Source organism: Hyperoodon ampullatus (genome assembly GCF_949752795.1).
Source record: "Hyperoodon ampullatus genome assembly, chromosome: 7".
NCBI classification, from domain to species: Eukaryota; Metazoa; Chordata; class Mammalia; order Artiodactyla; family Ziphiidae; genus Hyperoodon; species Hyperoodon ampullatus.
Window position 1 is genome coordinate 9,164,132 of NC_136920.1, and position 18,047 is coordinate 9,182,178.

Consider the following 18,047-nt stretch of genomic DNA (forward strand, 5'->3'; position numbering starts at 1 on the left):
TTCAGAAATCAGTCCCCTTGAGGAGGCCCCCAGGAACCCTCAGACGGGCAACCACTTGCAGGGGCTGCCTCAGCTCTTTCTTTGCCCACATTTAGCACCTCTCCAAAAGGATCCTCATCAAAGTTCTTCCTGGGTCAGCTACTCCTCGTCCAGCTAGTTTCCCTCACTGATTGCTTGGTGCTCCCAGGACCCATACAGGGCTGCCCAGCCTGGGGAAGGGGCAGTGGTTTGGGCTCATGCTTGGTATTCCTGTCACCTACTCTGGTACCTACAAACCCACAGGCTCCAAGCACAGGGCCCGGGCAGCTCCGGATCCCCCTCCTCTCTTCGATGACACAAGCGGTGGTTACTCCAGCCAGCCGGGGGGATACCCAGCCCCAGGAGCCGACGTGGCCTTCAATGTCAACCACTTGATTGGGGACCCAGTGGCCAACATGGCTATGGCCTATGGCGGCTCCATCGCATCCCATGGGAAGGACATGGTGCACAAGGAGGTGTGGCCCACCCCCAGGGCAAGGGTGGCAGGATTTCTGGCCAGGGCTGGGGCATCACGGGATCCCACCTAATCCTCACAGCAGCCCTCAGGGAAGGAGCACATAGAGGAGCACCCTGAGGTTTGGGGTACAGCTTGCCCACAGCCTCCTCTCTCCCCTCCCAGCTGCACCGTTTTGTGTCTGTGAACAAACTCAAGTATTTTTTCGCTGTGGACACAGCCTATGTGGCCAAGAAGCTAGGGCTACTGGTCTTCCCCTACACACACCAGGTGAGCTGCCTACCAGCTGAGCTGGTGGACCCCCTTGCCTCCCTCATCCTGCCCCAGAGTCTGGCCCCCAGATCTCAACCCCCTTCTTTCCTCTCTTGTCTTTTCCTCCTAACCTGGCTGCTGCTGCCACCACCAGAACTGGGAAGTACAGTACAGTCGTGATGTGCCTTTGCCCCCGCGGCAAGACCTCAACGCCCCCGACCTGTATATCCCCAGTGAGTCTTTGACCTGGGCTAGGAGTTATGGGGGGACTTGTGCCTTGAGGCGCCAACGAGAAGAGAGAGGCTCATGTGTTGGTTCAGCTTCTGCTCTTGGTGCTGTTGTGTGTGGCTTTTGTGGTGTCCCTAGATGCCAGGTAGACCAGGTAGGCAGAGTGGGGTGACCAGTAAGCAGCTTCCTGGGTGTGCTCTCAGGGTACTCCCTTTTGAGACCTTCCTGCCACTTGCCTTAGACCATGTCCCTCCCCAGCCTGGAGCCTTGGGTTTAGACCTGGCCCTGCAACTTCCAGCTGTGGGACCTCAGGTGGCTACTTTCATGCTCCTGAAAAACTGGAATAACAACAGTTCCTACCACAGAGGACTGTTGTGGAAATTCAGCGAAGGGATGTGTGTGCTCAGCCAGCACGTGGCACACAGGAAGCACGCAGTAAATATTAGCTGTTATCACTGTTATTACTTGTCCTCCAAGGCCTGCTTCAGTATCCCCTTCTTTGAGGAGGTGGTCACTCCCTTCTGGGTTCCCACAACTGCCTGTCTACATGGCATGGGTCAGGCCGCCCACACTGTGCAGTGGCTGGCAGACTCTGCATCTGACTTCTCTCTGTCCTGGGGCCTGCACAAGGCGAGGCCCCTGGTGGACACGCTGGAGGAGGGGTGAGTATGCCCGGGCCAGCCCTCAGAAGGGCTACCAGGAGGGCAGCCAAACAGCCCAGTTGCCCTGGGAGAGACACAGGTTCTCCTTCCCCCCTTCATTTTGTTTCCCTCCCATAGTCACTGTGTAAGGCAGGAACTGCCATCCCTGTTTTACACGTTGAAGCCAAGGCTCAGAGAGAGTTGAGTATCTTTGAGGATACACAGCTTATAGGTGGTAGAGTTGGTTTGCTGTCTCCAGACACTGTGCCCTCTTGTGGGCACATCAGTTCTGGTGCTTGAAGGGGGCAGAGGACAGGACTGAGAAGTTGAAATTGCTGTGAAAACCCAGCTGCCGTCTGAGCTTTTGTGAAAACAGCAGAGGTGACTCTGGCCTGTGATGTAGTTTCTGAGACACAGCAGGAAACTTTGGTGAGTTTCCTAGTACAGGGACGGGGAAGGAGGTGGCTTCGTGGTCCTGAGAGAAGGGTCAGGTAGCATTTACACAGTGGGAGAGGGCTGAGCAGGAAAAGGCATCCCAGGCAGGGCACTGGGGAGCTGAGTGTGGAGGTCGAGCACGTTGGGATATGCAGGGAAGGAAGTACGGGGGTGTCAGTGGCTCTGAATACCTAGTGGGGGGTGGCTCTGGCTGAGGAAACCAGGCTGATGGCATCTCTCTGGCTCTTGGCAGCAATGGCCTTCATCACCTACGTGCTGCTGGCTGGGATGGCGCTGGGCATTCAGAAAAGGTCAGTGCCAACCCCTTCCCCAGTCCCACCACTTCCCCACTCCTGACTCCTCTCCTCACCTCCCTAGGGGATTTGTGCCAGCTCCCAAGTCCACCCGTGCCCCCAGTCTTGCACCTGCCACGGGATGGCTGGTTTGGGGCTCCCCTCACCCCACCCCCACACGGCCACAGGTTCTCCCCAGAGGTGCTGGGCCTGTGTGCAAGCACGGCACTGGTGTGGGTTGTGATGGAGGTGCTAGCTCTGCTCCTGGGCTTCTACCTGGCCACCGTGCGCAGCGACCTGAGCACCTTCCACCTGCTGGCCTACAGCGGCTACAAATATGTGGGGTGAGCACCTGTGGGCCGAGCGGGAGGCTCGCCTGGGTCGGGGGTGCCTACCGCTCTGGGTTCCCGGCCTGCATAGCTACAGCCTCGAACTGTGACCCTGGACCCCCTCTAGCTCCTCTACTAGAGGGAGCACCTGTTTTCAGCAGCCTCCTCAGGGACGGCTCAGTGTTGCTCAGGAGGTCAGGAGTGTGTTGAGAGTCACCCTGGGAGCACAGGGGAGAGGGGTGAGCTGGGGTAGTGAAGGGGGTCTCAGCTCCAGGTCCTAGGGCTGAGTCCTGGCCCTCCCAATTCATTTGGAGTCTAGGTCCCTGGGGGGACAGGTTGGGGGTAAAGGGCCCTGGTGATGGTAGGTGGGGTCTAGGCTGGGCTCTGGGGCAGTCTCAGGCCTGGACCCTTGGGAGGTCTCCAGCCTTCTCTTCCTCCCTCCCCCACCCCTGCCCGCCGCAGGATGATCCTCAGTGTTCTCACGGGCCTGCTCTTCGGCAGCGATGGCTACTACGTGGCGCTGGCCTGGACTTCATCCGCGCTAATGTACTTCATCGTGAGTCCGGGGCTGGTTCCTCTTCTCTTGGGGTCGGAGCTGGGGACAAGCTTCCCCTTCCCGGCCCAGCTTCAGCTCTCTCCTTTATTCCAGGCGCGCTCTTTGCAAACAGCAGCCCTGGGCCCCGACAGCGTGGGGGGCCCGGCCCCCCGGCAACGTCTCCAGCTCTACCTGACTCTGGGAGCTGCAGCCTTTCAGCCCCTCATGATATACTGGCTGACCTTCCACCTGGTCCGGTGACCCCCGGTCCCCACTGGCACTGATTTTTCCATACATTGAAGATTTGGTTTCCTTGATTTCGTTTGAGCCTTGTTTCTGGGGCTTATGGGGGGATTTGCCAACACTTCTGGGCCTTTGCATTGCCCAGGGGACCAGGCTTGGGCTTTCTCGAAGGAGGGGGATCCAGGGAGGGCTCCCTGGAGTTGGTGGCCTTGATACTGCCTCGGAAGGCAGATGGAAGTGTTTCAGCAGAAATAGTTGTTTATCTGTGGCTGAGAAAGTGAGAATGGAAGTGGGCAGCTGCTAAGGAGACCTCAAAGGCCTCTGATCCATCTGAGGAGGTCGCTAGTGGGGTCTGTAGGCCAGTGGCTTGAGGCCAGCTGTGCTAAGGATTTAGCTCAGGACTGCCCCCTATGCAGTCCCTTTCCCCCATCTCCTCTTTAAGCATTTTAGGAGCAGAACTGGGGCCCACGTGTTTGCAGTAGTTTATTCATATTTTGTCACAAATGGCCGGGGAGGGGGTGCTGGACTCCTCCAGGCAACATAGAAAATAGGTCCAAGAGACAGGGTGGCTGGGGTTGGTGCAAGGGGGGACAGGGAGGGGTCCGGAGAGAAAGCCTGGGGGAGGGGGGAGGGCAGACTAGGGGTGGGGCTGCCCCCCCTGCTGAGCCTGCTCATTCCCGGTGTGGGTACCGCCCCACCTGCAGGGGGAGCCCCAGGGCGGGGGGGGGGGGGGGGTGGAGGGGGCGGCCCAGAACTTCCAGGGTCAAGGCCTGCCCCGTGGCAGGGCCTAGGTGCCCTCTGAAGTGGACAAGGCCGGAGGTGCCGCCCCTTCCAGGACTGACTGCCATGCCCACAGGCTGGCAGAGGAGCTCCTGCCCCTATTTAGAGCTCTGCCCAGCCCTAGTCCAAGGGGAGGGGGCTCTGAAGGCGGGAAGTCCCCGCAGCAGCAGTTTGGGGGTGGGGGAGAGGAGGCTGGGGGCACCAGTGCCCCCTCCCTCCCCAGGGCTGAGGCCTCTGCGGCCCAGGGGCAGGGCTGGGGGTGCACAGGCGTCCGGTCCGTTCTGGGCTCGCTCCCTGGCCGGCTTCCCCCTTAGAAACTCACCAACGTATAAACCATACTGTGGGAAGACAAGGCAGTGAGCCAAGTCGCGAGCATGCCCGCTGCTGGCCACCAACCCTGTCGCGCCCTAGGTTGCCCTCAGTCATCAAGGGCAAAGGGCAGGAACTTGGGGCCCAGCCATTCCTGGGATTGGACTTCTGACCGCCATGGGCAGGACCTCACCTGTACAGGTAATAGAAGAAGGAGAGCAGGTAGAAGGCGAGTTTGCACCAGGACTCCTTCTGGCAGTAGTTGAGGATGTCAGCATTCATGATGGAGACCGCGTCATACATGACCTCAGAGCCATCCGCAGGACGGTGGAAGTACCTGGGGGGAGGGAGGGGCCTGAGTGCCCACCCTCAAGGCTCCCACCCACATCCTGCCCCGCTCTCTCATCTCACCCTCCCGAAGGCAGCTGCTACCCTCACCTCCAGAGGTGGTAGAAGAGGAGGGGGATGTTGAGGCCCAGGGTCACCCACTCTGCTGCACACAGAAACATCAGACAGAAGAGGCCGTGGATGGAGTATTCTGGGACCACCAGCTGGGGAGTGAGGGTGAGAGGTCAGCGGCCAGGTGCTTGGACAGATCCAGGCTTCAAGGGCACTTGGGAGGTGCCCACCCACCATCACCTCTGGGGACTGAAAGGGCTTCTAGCCTCCCACTCCCTCCCACGTGGCACAGCAGATCAAACAGGCCGCAGAGGGGGAAGGCCCGGCTCTGGGTTACAGTGGCGCTGAGCTCGGCTAGGAGCCTCCTGCCCCTAGCCCTGACACTGACCTTCCTCAGGAGGCAGCAGATGCGTTCGATGTTTTTTAAACGCTCGCGCTGTAGGGAGAGGAAAAGACCGCAATGGTGGAGGTGAAGGAGCGGGCACTGGGGGCGCCCCGCCACCCTCCCACGCCCCTCCACTCCCTGCACGTGGCCGCCAGGGGGCGCCAGAGCAGGCTCTGCGGCGTTTCCGGCGGCGCGGCAGGAAAGCAGCCGCGCCGTCCCCATAGCGACCGTCACCATGGAGGGATCTTCACCCGCGTCTCCATAGCAACGGCCCAGAGCCTGGCAACGGCTGCCCCGCCAGGAGGAACCCGAGCCCTGAGCCGGAGCCAGGTGTTTGCTGGGGGCGGGGACAAGGCAGAGGAAGGGGCACGGCCACCGTCCCCTCTACCTCCGTCTTCCTGTCCCCCCGCCGTCCTCCACCCGCGACACATGGCAAGACAGACGGACGGACACACCTCGGCACAGCACATGTATCACTTACTGCCCGCGCTGGGTTCCCCTGGTCGATGGGGTTCTTGAAGTCGGTCCGCAGCTCGTCAAAGGCTATGATCTGGGGGAGGGGCGTGTGCCCGTCAGGGTTGGGGCAGCAGCTTATGGCCCCCCACGCATTCTTCTGTGGCATAAGATTCACACATGGGGATCGGACCAGATGGGACGTGCTGCAAAGGTGGAGAAACTGAGGCCCAGAGAGGGGTGGGGCCTGGCCCAAGGTCACACAAGAATTTGGAATGGAACTCTAGTGTGCTGATGCCCAGTTCAGGACATGTCCACTACACCTCCATCCAAAACATCCCAAGAGATAGTGTCTTCTCCGCTGGGCCCTGTGCTGAACACTGGGGTCCCAGAAGCCTGGGACACAGCCCCTACCCGGGAGGAACCCCAGACTTGGGAGAAAAACTGTGAACTACATCCAGGGTGATCAGGGCTGTGGAGTGCAGGAAGAACCTGGGTTGGGTGCCTGATCCAGTGTGGGGTGGGGATGGGGAGTTCAGGCCGGACTCTTGAGTAGGTGTTTGGTGAACGAATGCGGGAAAGGCAGTCTGAACAGCAGGAACAGCAGGTACAAAGGCAGAGGGTTGAAAGAACAAGGAACATTTAGGAAGCCTGCAGGTTCTATATGGCTAAAGTGAAAGCGTGAGGCGAGCGGGAAGAAAGACGGGAATGGTGAGAGATGGGCTGGAGAGGTCAGCAGCGCCAGACATGGGTGCCTTGTGAGGCAGGACCAGATGTTTGGACTTCAACAAAGAAGTAAAGGGGAGCCATCGAGGGGTATAAAGCAGCAAAGTGGGGTGGTTAGGTTGATGTTTTAGGGTTGACCGAACAGGAAGCACAAACTGGCTAACGGTCCCAGCCAAGACATACATGATGCTTCCTCCATGCCAACAGGCTTTATGTTTGTTAACTCGTTTGATGCTTGCAACAACCCGATGACGTAGGTGCTAGTATTATCACTTCCGTTTTGCAGATGAGGAAACAGATAGATTAAATGACTTGTCCAAGGCCACATAGCTAGTTAGTGGCAAGCCAGGTTTCTAAACCCGTTAGATTCCAGAGTTAAAATTTTAACCACTTTACTACACTCAGGCCAGACCAGTCAGGGGACTATTGGAGTGTTGCGGCTGGGGCTTGGGGGGGAGGTGTGGTGATCTGAGTGAAGAGAGGGACAGTGGGTATGGAGAGGTGGGGATGGATTCCAGAGCTATTTAGAAGCCAGAAGCCAGAGGGCTTGAATGGCGGTGAAGTGGAGGCAAAGGGGCCCAAGGTGACTTTGGGTGTTGGGGCATCTGGTGGACGGCACTGTCCTCACTGGGATGGGAAACACTAGGGGGGAGCAGGTGTTTGAGAGGATGATGGGGCAGACCTGGGGGGAGCTGGCATGGGAGGAAGGCTGGCAGAGGAGCCTTCTGGAGTCCCCTCCCCTGAGCACCAGCCCTAGGATGAGGCAGCGGGCCCACCACCCCCAAGCATCCCGGACCCCTTAAGGCTCGAAGGGAGAGAACACGGGCTTCCTGGAGGGAGCTGGGGCCATCTGGAGCAGCCCCACCAACTCCCCATTGACTCTGGGCAGCCGCCTGCCTGTCAGGCACAGCAACAGGGTCCAGCAGGGAGCGGAAGGGTGCCGTCTGTCTGTCCCAGAGCTGGCACCACCAGCAGGCGGCGAGTGTTGCACCTCCCACCCCCACCCCCCAGGCTGCCTGGCGCTGACTCAGCCCCCTGGAACAAACAATCCCCCACGGTGACAGCAGACACGCGTCACTCCCCACCAGGGTTGCCTAGCGACCAGTGGGGCCTAGGCTCAGGGTCTATGGTGGGATCTGGGGTCCTGCCCTGGAAGGTTCTATCTAGTTCTTACCAATTTGGATTGAGGACCACACCTCCTCTCCCCCACCCGCACACCCCTTGGCAAGCCTTGCTCTGGGCTTATATACACTCTGCTGTATATACAACAAGCCCACTTTACCGATGAGGAAAGACTCAGGACAAGAGACTTGCTATGATCGTCCAGCTAAACAGCTGAGGGAACACAGTGCCTGACACGTAGTCGGTACTCAGTGAGTGTTTCTTTTGAGAGCACTTGGGCCCTCTCTCCCAGCCTGGGAGCCCCAGAAGGGCGAAGCCTGAGTCTTATTCGTCCTTGTCCCTCCCAAAGCCGCCCAGAGCCTGGTTCTCAGGAGCATCGACACAGGTGTGTTGGATGGAGGTCTGCTCTGAGCATCCCCTGAGGACAGGGACCCCCACAGAGGCTGTTGGAGGCCTCTGGGTGGGGAGGGGCCCAAAAAGGGGCTTCTTGAATTCCAGGAGCCTTCCTCCCAGGAGCTGGTTAGCTCTGTGTGCCCAGCCCGTGACTCTCAATTCCTTCCAGTCCTCAGGACTCCAGCCCTCCTGCCACCACCCCACAGGATTGTCCAAGGCCCTGGGATGAGACAGGAGGCTCAGAGAGACCAAGATGGACCTAGGGGAGATGGAGGAAGGGAAAGAGAAACAGAGAAGGGGGCAGAGAAAAGAAAAAGCAACTGAGAGACCCAAAAAGAGAGAGGGCTGCAGATGGGGTGTGTGTGTCTGAAGGTGTCTATGGGGGCTCACTCCTCACACAGAAGGGGCGCAGTCAGAGTCCATGGAATCCTGATGTAAAGGAGACAGACAGCAAGGGGACAGCAGGGGATGATGAAGGGAGAGACTGATCAAGGGCCAGGGAGGACCACGGAGCAGGAAGGCAGCAGGTCCCAGGAAAAGAAAGGAGTGATGAAGTGGGAAGACCAAGAAAGAAGCAGGTGAGGCAATGGGGAGGAAGAGGAAGGAAGCGGGTACAGAGAGACCGGTGGGGGATAACGCGATGATCGGGGAGGTGTGTGCTGGACGTACAAGCAGAGGATGCTGAGCTGAGAGGGCCAGGGCCAAGATGCACAGGCCGTGTGGAGGGGATAGGGTGGTGGCTGAAACCTCAGGGGACATAGGAGAAGAGAGGGCAGTAAAGGGGGTGGGGGGCAAGGGTCCCAAAAAATAAGCTGGAGGCTGATTGATAGCTCTGTAGTGAGTAGTAGGGAGACAGGCAGGGGACCACTGAGAAGGCCCCAGAGAGTGGGGGAGAGGGACCCTCTCTAAAGGTAGGCAATCAGGATAAGGGATGAGAAATGGACGTTTTGAAGAACCAGGTGTGAGGCAAGGCTGGAGAGAGAGACAGACCAAAGGAAACAGGAGACAAAGAGGAAAGTGGGGGCAGGAAGAGGAGGAAAGCTGCAAAGTGGGGAGGAAACCTAGTGGGGGGGAAGCCCGAACAGGAGGGGGTAGGGAAACCCAAGGTGAGCTGGTGGTCGGGGTTAGGTCTCTGGGGCTGCTTAGAGCCAATCACTGCTGGGTCAGGGAGTGGGGGTGGGGGGCGGGAATGGAAAGGGTTAATGGGCTCTGCGGTCTGTGGGTCCTGTAAACAGATGCAGTTGCCATAGCAACTGGCTCCATCACTCTGGCTGGAAAAACCCACAAAGGGGGTGGGGAGAGTAGACAGACAAACTGCCCGACGGACAAACGGGGGCGACTAGATGGCGGGGGTTGGGGGGTGGGGAAATAGGAGGGAAAGGAACAAGAATCCCAGAATTCCGCCCCCCACACCCCAAGGCTGCCATGGGGCAGGGGAGGGGGGTCAGAGACCGACTGACATACCCACAGACAGTCGGGGGCGGCGGGGAAAGGGGGGCCCGGGAAGGAAGCCGATGATGGGGGTGTTTATGGGGCGAACAGTAGCCGACTGATGGGGGATAGCGGAGAGGAGGCTCCAAGTTTCTCCGGGCCCTGAGACCATCCGTCCGCCCCCCTCCTGCTCCCAGCGCCCCCTGCCCCCACTCCGACCCCAGCCCCAGCCCCAGCCCCAGCCCGGCCTTACGTGCCAGATGACAAAGAAGATGAGAGAGGCGCACAGCACCAGGGTGAGCATGTAGCAGAACGCGGCGAAGGTGAACGCCATGGCCCCCGCGCCGGGCGGCGGCCCGGGGGGCGCCAGCGCGGGGCCCGGGCGCAAGGGGACGCCCCCCCGGCCCGCGCTTAGGGCCGGCCGGGCATGGCCCGCAGGGCTCGGGCGCGGGCTCGGGGGACGCGGCCGGCGCGGCCGGGATCGGGGCCGCGGGGCCGTGGGGCGCGGGCCGGTGGGCTCGGGGGGCGCGTCCGCTGCCGGCTGCCCGGGCCCCAATCGCTCATCCTGCGATCCCTCGCCCGCGGCTCCCTCGCTCTCCAGCCCGCGAAGCCGGCGGGGCGGAGCCGGGGGCGGGGCCGCCGTGCGAGCAGCCTCGGGCGGGCGGGGCTGGGTCTCTGTGCGCCCCACCGCCAGCGCGGCCAGGGCGCCACCCCCGCCCCAACCTCAGGGACACGTAAGCATGGGCGCACATCCCTGGCATAACCCCCCACCCCCACCCCCACGTCACACAACGAGCCCACCACTGCCACACTCGGTCCACTCGGACGGGTGCCCGCACCTCTGCCCTCATTCGCCGGCCACGGAGGTCGGACCGAGGTCTTAAAGTGCAAAGCACTTGTAAGCGACCGAGGGGTCAGAGACACCTGGCTTGAACCCAGAAAAAGCTGGGAGAGGGGGCTGAGCCAGGGGGCCGAAGGGGACGCGGGCCAGACCCAGCGGGGCACAAGGTCTGCGGCCCAACTCCCCATCCCGGACCCGCCTGTGTGGGTGTTGGCGGCGGCGGCGGCGGCGGCGGCTCACCAGGTGCTCACTGACGGCCGCCAGCCGCCCTCCCGGCCGGCCGGAACCGTGCTGGGCCCGTGGGGACAGACCACAGAAGCACAAGCAGGCAGCTCTCCTGGCTTCAGGAAATGGGTCAAGGCCTTTCAACAGCAACCCTAGGACACACAGCCCAAGCCAGGACCCCTGTGCAGCCCACCAAGACCAGGGCTCCAGTTCCTTCCCCGCCACCCAAAGGCAGCTCCCACCACAGACCACACTCGGCCACCACAACTTCCTTGCAAAAACCCTCGGCTCACCCGAGGGCCAGTGGAAATTTATTTATTTTTTGTCCTTTCCGTCTTTCCCCAAGTGGCTTTTCCTTGCAAAATGCCTGACATGACACCAGAGGGGAACCTGGGAGTTGGGAGGGCACCCCAAGGGGCGGCCCAGGGACTTAAATACAAGCTGGAGGGGAGGGCACAGGTGGGACGGGCAAGAGACAGCACAGGGGACATGGCTTCTCAGGTAGAGATCAAAGGTTTTTCTGCAGGAAGAAGCTGTGTCAGAGGCAGGGGGCTAGCATCCTGGGTGGGAGGGAGTTAAGTGGAGAGGCCCCCCCCACCCTGGGTTGCACCCACATTCCCAGAGAAGTAGCGACAGGGGATGAGGATCCGCCCTCACAGGCTCCAAGGGACGGAAGGGGGAGAATAAGCCAGATGTGCTGCCTCAGGGAAAGGGAGGAGGTGCTGGCGGAGTGAGGGTTAAGGCTGGTGCCCAGCCTCTGGCACGGTGGGCCTCCCGCCTCCGCCTGCCTTGGGGACAAAGGGGCACGGTGGGCAGGCAGCACACGGGCCTGGCTCTGGCAGGGCAGGGAGTGGCAGGAGCAGGCTCCCTCTGGGCTCAAGACACAGGCCCAGCGCGGCTGCCCACCCACCTGCCCTAGATGTGCTCAGACCCCACCGCAGCTGGACGGCTCGAGCTGTGAGTGTGTGTGTCGGCGGGGGAGGCAGGGAGGAGAGGAAAGTGGGCTGCTGGGCCCCTGTGGCCCCATGCCCGTCCTGAGGTCCAGCCCAGGGCCCTGCATTCCAGGGCCCTGGATCCCCTGGTCCCATTCCTGGCCCCAGGTGCTGACTGCAGCCAGGGGCAGTAGAGGCCAGGGAGGCCCTCAGCTCTTGGGGAAGGGGGGTGCGCAGGGGAGGGGAGGAGGACGAGTAAGGAGAGAAACCCACTGCAGCATACACGGGGGGCAGGGGGAGGGAGACAGACAGAGGAGAGTCCTCGTCCCAAAGGTGTGTGGTGGGGTATCTTTTAAAGTCACCCAGAGGCAGCAGCAGAGCAAGCCCACACCCTCACCCCAGCCAAAGGTCCTGGGTGTCCTCCCTTGGGGGCCCTGACAGAACCGGGGCTCAGGGCGGCAGGCAGACAGGCCAGAGGGAGATGGGGAGCCCAGGACACCCCAAAGCCACAGATTCAAATGCCCCGGGAGAGGGAAGTACCTCCTGCCCCCTCCAGGGGCATCATCTGGAGAAGGTGCCACCTCCGGTCCCACCCCACGAGCCCCTCCTAGCAACAGCCGCCACCAGCCTGCTTCACGGGGGTGCTGTCAATCTTGAGGTTGGGCCGCTCACCCCCTGAGGCTGCCCCAGGCCCCATCCGCTTTTTGATCTCAGCAGCCATGGTCATGAACGCCTGCTCGACATTGGTAGCGTTCTTGGCACTCGTCTCCAGGAAGGGGATGCCCAGAGAATCTGCAAACTCCTGATAAGGGGAGAGGAGGAAAGAGAAGGGGAGAGGAGGTGAGGGGCGGCAGGCCCCAGCCCCCCCGGGCGGCCTGGCCCAGGCCTGCTCACCTTGGCTGTGGTATTATCCACCACCTTCTTGGTGGTGAGGTCGCTCTTGTTGCCCACCAGGAGCTTATTGACATTCTCGCTGGCATAGCGGTCGATCTCCTGTAGCCACTGCTTCACGTTGGCATAGGATTCCTAGAGGGACCAGATCAAAAATTACTTTGCTCCCACCTCCCGCCCCTATGCCAGGCCTGAGAACAGGGGTTTTGAGGGGAAGATGGCTGTCCTGGGCTCCTGAGAAAGGCAGGCGCCCTGGGTTCAGGGACCCAGAGGAAGCTCCTCCAGGCTTAGCGCTCCTTCCTGCCCTCCTCTGTCTGAGACCCCAAGAGCCAGGCCCAGCAGAGCCCCAGCTGTCTACCAACAGCCCCGACACCTCAACAGCTTAGACCAAGGGCCAGCCAGCTCTGCTTCCTGCAGCTGCTCGTGTTTCCCCAAGACACAGAAAAGGCCTAACCACGTGGAGGGAGCAAATGGCATCAGGAGAGAGGCCAGAGGGAAGACAGAAACAAAGGAGAACAGGTTAGTGAGAATTACAGAGTCCCCACAGTGGCCTTAAAATCCCTTTAAGGTTTGAAACCTTGGAGCCCAGTGGTAGATGGAGGATCCTCACAGAGGAGACCCTGGCCTACGGGGGAGACAGGTATCCTGGGAACAGGGCCTGACATTCGTCCTACTTCTGGCACCGACAGCCTCCGCGCTCGGCCTGGCTCTCCCGGCAGCTTGCTGCGCCCCACCCCCGACGCCTGGCACACCGACAAAGGACAGAACTTTTAGGAATATGCTTGAGCTAGAGCCGCTTTCCCTTCTTAGGAGCCAGAGGTCTGGTGATATCACACTGGGTTCAAACGTACACCTCCTGCCATGTCCCAGGCGAGGCCCTGTGCTGGGCACTGGGTTCAAATAATGGAATCATGCCTGGGCCCTGCCCTAAAGCACTCAGGGGACAATGGAGGACTAGACGACGGCACACACAATGGCAAGACAGGGCGACCAAGCGCTGCAGGGATAGAAGGCAGGAGCTGGTGGAGCTCCAGGATCATCTCTGCCTGGGGAGATGACAGCCGACCTACACCTGCAGGGACGAACTACCCCCGTGTGGGTGCCAGTGGAGGGACGGGGAAAGGTGCAAGGGGAGAAGACATACGCCGGGTCATGGGATGGGATGGGATGGGAGGGGCGTGCTGCCTTTGGGGAGGAGGAAAAGCTAAAAGCGGCTGGGACACAGACCCTGAGCAGCGAAGGAGAGGGAGAGAAAGCAGGCCCAAGCAGGGAGGGTCTTAGCCTGGCCAAATCTTAGATAACCAGGAGCCAGTAGAGGTTTTCTTAGGAAGGGAGCAGCAAGAGCACACCTGGGTTCTGGGAAGATAGTCCTGGCAGGAGTGCAGAGGCCAGATCAGACCGGCAAGGAGACGGAGACCAACTGGGAGACGGTTGGCATAATCCAGGGCAGAGAAGATGTGCCCTGAGCCAGGGAATGAGGCAGGCAAGAGCACAGGACTGAGAATCAGACCACCCTGGGTTAGGCCCCACCTCTGCCACTTATTGTATGATCCTAGATATGTCACTTGGCTTCTCTGAACCTCAGTTTCCTCACTTCTGTAAAACAGTACCTCCTGGTGGGGCTGTTGTGAGCATGGGATAATGAATGCAGGCTTGTCTCATAACAAGCGCTTAATTAGCAAGAGCTGCCATTATCCTCATCACTGCTATTATTACGAGGGAACGGATCTGGGAGAGATGATGGGGGAGAACAGAGGGGCCCAGGGACTGACAGGATAGGGGAGGGAAGAGTTTTCTGGTCAGGCCAACAGGGACTCTGTTATAAAGATGAGGATGCAGAAGCCAGTTCGAGAAGAGATGGGGAGACCAGCACCAGACAAGCTGAGTTCTGCAGATGGTCTGGAGCTCTGCAGATGGCCTAAAGGCGGTCTAGAGGCAGGAAAGGATGTGCTGGGAAGCAAAGAACCCTGGGTTCAAAACACAGGCTTTGCCTTTCCTGACTGTGAAGCCATGGGCAGGTAACTCAACATACGTCTAAGTGTGTTTCCTCATCTGGAAAAGAGGGATGCCACCACTGAGTTCACTGGGTTATATACTGTGAACATGAGAATTAACACAGACAAAAAGTGCCAGCAGAATGCAGGACACAGGAGGAGATCCACAGTGATAGCTCCTTAGTTGTAGAAATCACAAAACAAGAAGCCAAACCACAAGGTGGCCAGAATTGTGCAGGGAGAGTCAGGAGGCGGCTTGGGGCAATCAAGAAGCACAGAATCTGGGGCTGTAGCGGGGCAGGATACGACAGACCAGTAAGAAGTCACTGAAAAGAGAATCTGCTGCAGCAGGAGGTGGCAGAGCTTGAGACAGTAACTTTTTCAAAGAGAGGGAAGAGAACAGAGTTAAAAGCCATGAGAGATCAATCAGGGCAAAAACTGAAATGAAGTCACAAGTTTTGGCAGTTAGAGGTCCTTGGTGACCTCTGTCTGAGTGGAGCAAAGTTAACCCACAGCTTGTTGTCCAGGAGGCATCATGAGTCTCTGGTGAGCTGAACAGCCCAGCTGCCCCTCAGAGCAGGGACTCCTCCTGCACTGGGGCTGATACAAGTATCTCCATGTCCCCACGGCCTGACCCCCATGAAGCAACAAAGTTTAAAAAAAAACAAAGCAGGTAGAATCAGTAGGCCTGGGTTTTCTGTCTCTGCCACTTAACTAGCTGCAGGGCCTAAGAAAGTCCTATCACCCCGACCCATTTCTTCATCTGTAAAATGGGAATATAACACACACCTCTTTGGAGTGTTACAAGCATCAAAGGGCTGTGACAGAACCTGTGAACTCTAACGCGTGACAGGACTGTTTCCCGCTGTTAACACCACCACTGATGCCAATGACACAAGACTAACGCTGCCACAGCAGACACAGGGCTCCCAGAACTCTGCTCACACTGGGCCCAGAGTGCAGGGCTCCCTCACTTCCTTGTGTAAGGCCCTCCAATCGCTTCTCCACAGTGTCTTTACCCAGGAGGCCACGGGCCCAGCACAGCAACCAAGCAGCTGACTAACCCCCCCACAAAAGACAGGTGCCTGGAAGGTCTAGAATAAAGTGGCAAGCCTGACAGGGAGGTGAGGCCTGGTTCTGCCAAGGCCCTGCAGCGGGGCCTGGGGAGGATCCAGGTCTGCAGCTATTTCCCTCCTTGTGAAATGAGTCTGAGAACAGTCTCCTTTTCGGGCAGCATGAGAAAGAGAGGACGGGAACAGTAAAAAGCAGCAAAAGCCAAAGACCTGAGGCTGAGGAGGCAAAGTGGGGGATGGTGAGCCCAGGAGTACCTGGTCGGTGACATCGTACACCACGATGATGCCGTGAGCCCCCCGGTAGTAGCTGGAAGTGATGGTCCGGAACCGTTCCTGACCAGCTGTGTCCCACTACAAGACAGCAGGAGAGAGGGGCAGGTCAGCCCTGGGCTCCATGCCCAGGGCCCCTCCCCTCCCAAGAGAGATGTCTCTGCACCAGAGATTCTGGGAGGAGCAACACTCACGATCTGAAGTTTGATGGTTTTGCCATCCAGCTCAATGGTTCGGATCTTGAAGTCCACCCCGATGGTGCTGATGTAGCTCTCTGTGTATGTGTCATCCTGAAAGATCAGGGACCAGTGAAATGGCCGGAGTGAACAGGTCTGAGGCTCATCTGGAAAACCTCCCTCCAGTGTCCTGCCCCAGATGAGCTCCTAACTGCTGAGCCCCAGTTCTCAGCACCCCAACTTGCCAGCCCTATGCCCCTGTTCAGTCAGATATGTTGCTGGCAAGTCCTGCAACTTCATCCTTGGTCTCCCAGGTCTTGCAACCACTATACTCTGGGCTGCCCCCATCTCCCTCCGGCCACCAGCCAGGACCCCAGATGGATGGTATGGGAAGCTTCTTACTTACAGCAAACCGCAGGAGCAGGCAGGACTTGCCCACGCCCGAGTCACCAATCAAAAGCAGCTTAAATAGGTAGTCACTGGAGAGAAAGGATGGGAAGGTGTGAAGGAAGGCAGGGAGCCCACCCGCCATTATCCAGGAGTCAAAACTATAGCATTCTCCCACACTGTGAGGTGTGCCTTGGATTAGAGTATTAAAGCACTCACAAGATCCTCCCACAAGTCCTGGGATGGGGAGGGCTGACCACTCCCCATAACAGAGCTGGCCCAAAGGGGTGCATCTGAATTCCCACTTTACAGAGAAGGAAACGGAGACACAGAGAGGGACGTGACTTGCCAAGGATCACACCAGTTAGGTGACAGAGCTGGGTATCCTACCCTGATTCCTGACAGACTCCATGGTTTCGGGTCCAGTAGGGGCTATTTAGGGAAACCCTCCTACACTGCCCTGTGCCGTACCTGACGTGGCAGGGGAGGCCCCAGAAGTGGAAGCCAGGGCCCAGCCCAGAGCTTAACTGAATACCTATGTAAAGAGCCTGGTATGAAACCTCCAAAAAGAGATGGTTAACAAGCGGCAATGATAATAGCAGTTAAAACGTATCCAGTTCCTACTTGTGCCTGGCCTTGTGCTAAGTACTTCAAATGCATCATCTCATTTAAGCCTCACAACAGTCCAATGAAGTGAGTGCTGGTTATTCCCAACTAATGAAGAAACCAGAGGCCAGAGAAGGGAAGCGACTTGCCCTAAGTTACACAGCTGTTAACTTTAATACTGGAAACCATGTTCAGACTCCAAAGTCTCTGTGAAAGCCTGTTGGTTCCCTTCTCTGTTACCCCTTATAATCCAGCTCAGAGCTTCACCCTTCCCCAAGGAAATCTGAGGCCAGGATCTGGAGGAGAAAAAGGAAGTGGCAAAAGAGGAAGAAGATAACTGACACTAAGGGAAAGCTGTCGATGAGAAGTCGGGGCAGAGATGTGGGCCACCTACCCGTAGGGGGAGTGACCAAGAAGTGAGGAAAGTTTGAGAAACAAAGAATCCCACTGGAAGGGAGAAAGCAAATGCCACATTCATCTAAACTTCTTCGGCAGGGTGACGGCGAAGGGAAGGGGTGTGACGGCGCAAAGGTGAGGGGAGGGCGGGAAGGGACCAGCCTCTGGGAGCGGCAGGGCATTTTGATCCAGGTAAAGGGCAAAGCGGCAGCCCCGGAGGGAAGAACCTGCGGAAAAGCTACCCAGCGGGCCAGCCCCCAGGAACCGGATTCCGGGAGGACTGGAGAGCAGAATGTACGACCTGACCTAAAGGGCCCGAATCTGGACCGAGACCAGAAACTCTGGGGGTGGGCTCCACAATGCCAGGACCGTCGTCAGCACCCAGACCGCTACTCTCAGGCAGCAGGTGGGGAAACTGAGGCCTGGAAAGACCGGGGCTGCGGGGTCACCTGACCGACAAGGCCTGCTAGTGCCGGTGCCTCGGGATCCAAGTGGTGCCCCTCGGGGTCGCAGTCTCCGGGCCCGGGTGCAAGAACTCGGGGCGTCGAGCCGGGGTTCTGGGGCCCCCGGGGGAGGGGCAGAACCCGGATGTGAGGGGGGGGAGGTCAGCGGAAGAGGGACCCGGATGTGGGGGCGCCGCGCAGTCCTGACCCGGGCCGGACAACCCCGGTAAGCGTACAGCCCCGTACTCGGGATCGAGGCTGCGCCGGACGGCGCGGGCGGGGCGCACTCACTATTCGGGGTTCATGGCGGCAGCGGCGGCCCGCTCGGTCGCTCCCAGTCGGCTCTGCTCCGCCTCCCGTTTCAAG

The 18,047-nt window shown here is 59.3% G+C and overlaps 3 protein-coding genes across 3 annotated transcripts; 1 reads left to right on the top strand and 2 right to left on the bottom strand.

Annotated features, from left to right (window-relative positions):
• Window positions 1-236: 236 nt before the first annotated feature.
• Window positions 237-3,523, top strand: YIF1A (Yip1 interacting factor homolog A, membrane trafficking protein; the record flags this gene model as incomplete). The annotated part of the gene is made up of 7 exons (XM_079707722.1): window positions 237-494; window positions 659-763; window positions 900-978; window positions 2,303-2,360; window positions 2,531-2,686; window positions 3,134-3,227; window positions 3,321-3,523. The coding sequence occupies 7 exons, from the start codon at window positions 237-239 to the stop codon at window positions 3,465-3,467; spliced, it is 897 nt and encodes a 298-aa protein (XP_079563848.1). The 3' UTR covers window positions 3,468-3,523.
• Window positions 3,524-4,539: 1,016 nt separating this feature from the next.
• On the bottom strand, window positions 4,540-9,851 carry CNIH2 (cornichon family AMPA receptor auxiliary protein 2; the record flags this gene model as incomplete). The annotated part of the gene is made up of 6 exons (XM_079708212.1): window positions 9,701-9,851; window positions 5,804-5,872; window positions 5,326-5,373; window positions 4,977-5,089; window positions 4,732-4,875; window positions 4,540-4,567 (listed from the first exon to the last, which is right to left on the bottom strand). Exons 1-6 carry the CDS (start codon window positions 9,779-9,781, stop codon window positions 4,540-4,542), a joined length of 483 nt encoding a protein of 160 aa, XP_079564338.1. The 5' UTR covers window positions 9,782-9,851.
• Window positions 9,852-10,781: 930 nt separating this feature from the next.
• On the bottom strand, window positions 10,782-18,042 carry RAB1B (RAB1B, member RAS oncogene family). Its single transcript, XM_079708359.1, has 6 exons — window positions 17,973-18,042; window positions 16,256-16,328; window positions 15,868-15,963; window positions 15,659-15,754; window positions 12,340-12,471; window positions 10,782-12,247 (listed from the first exon to the last, which is right to left on the bottom strand). The coding sequence occupies exons 1-6, from the start codon at window positions 17,984-17,986 to the stop codon at window positions 12,053-12,055; spliced, it is 606 nt and encodes a 201-aa protein (XP_079564485.1). The 5' UTR covers window positions 17,987-18,042; the 3' UTR covers window positions 10,782-12,052.
• Window positions 18,043-18,047: the final 5 nt, after the last annotated feature.